This window comes from Geospiza fortis, unplaced genomic scaffold (assembly GCF_000277835.1).
Source record: "Geospiza fortis unplaced genomic scaffold, GeoFor_1.0 scaffold1302, whole genome shotgun sequence".
NCBI classification, from domain to species: domain Eukaryota; kingdom Metazoa; phylum Chordata; class Aves; order Passeriformes; family Thraupidae; genus Geospiza; species Geospiza fortis.
In genome coordinates, this window is record NW_005054899.1 from 31,260 (window position 1) to 33,520 (window position 2,261).

Consider the following 2,261-nt stretch of genomic DNA (forward strand, 5'->3'; position numbering starts at 1 on the left):
GGATTTTCCCCCAAATTCCTTTAACTGACCCAAAACCCCGGGATTTTCCCTCAAATTCCTTTAACTGACCCAAAACCCCGGGATTTTCCCTCAAATTCCTTTAACTGACCCAAAACCGTGGGATTTTGCCCCAATGCAGGGGTCGCCGCCTGCTGCCGCTGCCCTACGTGGTCAAAGGCCTCGACGTCTCCTTCTCGGGGCTGCTCTCCCACCTGCAGGTACCAAAAACCCGGAAATTCACCCCAAAACCGACCCCAAACCCGCACAGGTACCAAAAACCCCCAAATTCACCCCAAAACTGTCCCCAAACCTGCACAGGGACCAAAAATCCCCAAATTCACCCCAAAACTGTCCCCAAACCTGCACAGGTACCAAAATCCCCAAATTCACCCCAAAACTGACCCCAAACTATCCGAACCCATAAAACCTTAAAGCTGACCCCAAAACTGACCCAAAAACCCCAAAACTCACCCCAAAACTGACCACTAATCATCCCAAAACCCTAAAACCTTAAAACTGACCCCAAAATCCACCTGGGGTTCCCGAAAACCCCTTGGGGACCCCAAAATCCCTGGGATTGACCCCAAAATCCGCAATCTGATCTCAAAATCCCAAAACCGACCCCAAAATTTCTGGAATTGACCCCAAAATTCACCTGGGGATCCCAAAATCCACCTGGAGACCCCAAAATTCACCTGGGATCCCAAAATCCACCTGGAGACCCCAAAAACCCCAAAACTGACCCCAAAATCTCTGGGATTGACCCCAAAATCCCAACACTGACCCCAAAACTTTGGTTACCCAAAATTCACCCCAAAATTGAGCCAAAAATCCCAAAATTGGCCCAAAAACCCAAATCTGACCCCAAAACCCCCAAAACTGATCCCAAAATATCTGGGATTGACCTCAAAATCCCAACACTGACCCCAAAACTTTGGTTACCTAAAACTCACCTGAAAATTTAGCCAAAAATCCCAAAACTGACCCAAAACCCCAAATCTTACCTCAAACCCCAAAATTGACCCAAAACCCCCAAAAGTGACCCCAAAACCGCCCCAAAAACAGCAAAAATTGACCCCAAACCCCAAAATTCACCCCAAAACCCCAAAATTGACCCAAAACCCCCCAAACTGCCCCAAAATTTGGGTTTTTCCCCCCAGGCTGTGACCCCGAAGCTGCTGGAGTCGGGGGAGGCGACCCCGGAGGATCTCTGCTTCTCCCTGCAGGTAATGAGCCGTTAATTAGGGTGATTAATTAGGGTAATTAATGAGGGGCCGGATTAATTAACGGGGATTTCGGGGAGTTAATTTTGGGTGCAATTTTGGGGCATTTTTGGGGCATTTTTAGGCCATTTTAGGGCCATTTTTGTGCTGGTTTTTGGTCCATTTTAGGACATTTTTAGGCCATTTTTAGGACATTTTTGGTTCATTTTAGGGCATTTTTGGGCCATTTTTAGGACATTTTTGGGCCATTTCTGTGCTCGTTTTTGGAACCTTTTTGGGCCGTTCTCAGGAAATTTTTGGGATGTTTTTGGTCTGTTTTTTGGGGAGTTTTTGGGGCATTTTCGGGGCCATATTTTTGAACAGATTGAGGGCATTTTTGGGTCATTTTCCGGGCTGATTTTGGGCCATTTTTGGGACAGTTTTTGGGGACATTCTTGAGACAATTTGAGATATTTTTGGGATATTTTTGGGATATTTTTAGGGACATTTCTGGGCCTTTTTGTGGTGGTTTTTAAGACTTTTTCGGGATGGTTTTGGGACATTTTTGAGGCCACTTTTAGGACATTTTTGGACCATTTTTAGGCCGTTTCTGGGTCATTTTGTCAACATTCTTGGGACAATTTTGGGCCATTTTGGGGACATTCTTTGGGTGATATTTGGGCCATTTTCGGGGTAGTTTTCGGGTCTTTTTTGTGCCATTTTTAGGACATTTTGGGGCATTTTTGAGGCGATTTTCGGGCCATTTTTGTGCTGATTTTTGGGCCCTTTTTAGGCCATTTTCGGGATGGTTTTGGGCCATTTTTCCAGCATTCTTGGCAGAATTTTGGGGACATCTTTGGGGTGATATTTGGGCCATTTTTGGCGGTATTTTCGGTGCCGTTTTTGGGTGATTTTGCCCCGTTTCTGTGTGGCAGGAGACGGCGTTCGCCATGCTGGCCGAGGTCACCGAGCGGGCGCTGGCGCTGACCCGCGCCCGGCACCTGCTGCTCGTGGGGGGCGTGGCCTGTGAGTGGGCAGGGGCCCCACCGGGAGGGGGGG

At 47.7% G+C, this 2,261-nt stretch overlaps 1 protein-coding gene across 1 annotated transcript in view; it reads left to right on the forward strand.

Moving 5' to 3' along the window:
* OSGEP (O-sialoglycoprotein endopeptidase) overlaps positions 1-2,261 on the forward strand; it is a gene marked incomplete at its 3' end in the record, with an annotated part of 12,025 nt that overhangs the window by 2,090 nt on the left and 7,674 nt on the right. Inside the window, 3 exon segments of the mRNA XM_031065585.1 lie at positions 126-218; positions 1,161-1,226; positions 2,138-2,228. Of these exon segments, the coding sequence (XP_030921445.1) occupies positions 126-218; positions 1,161-1,226; positions 2,138-2,228 (250 nt within the window).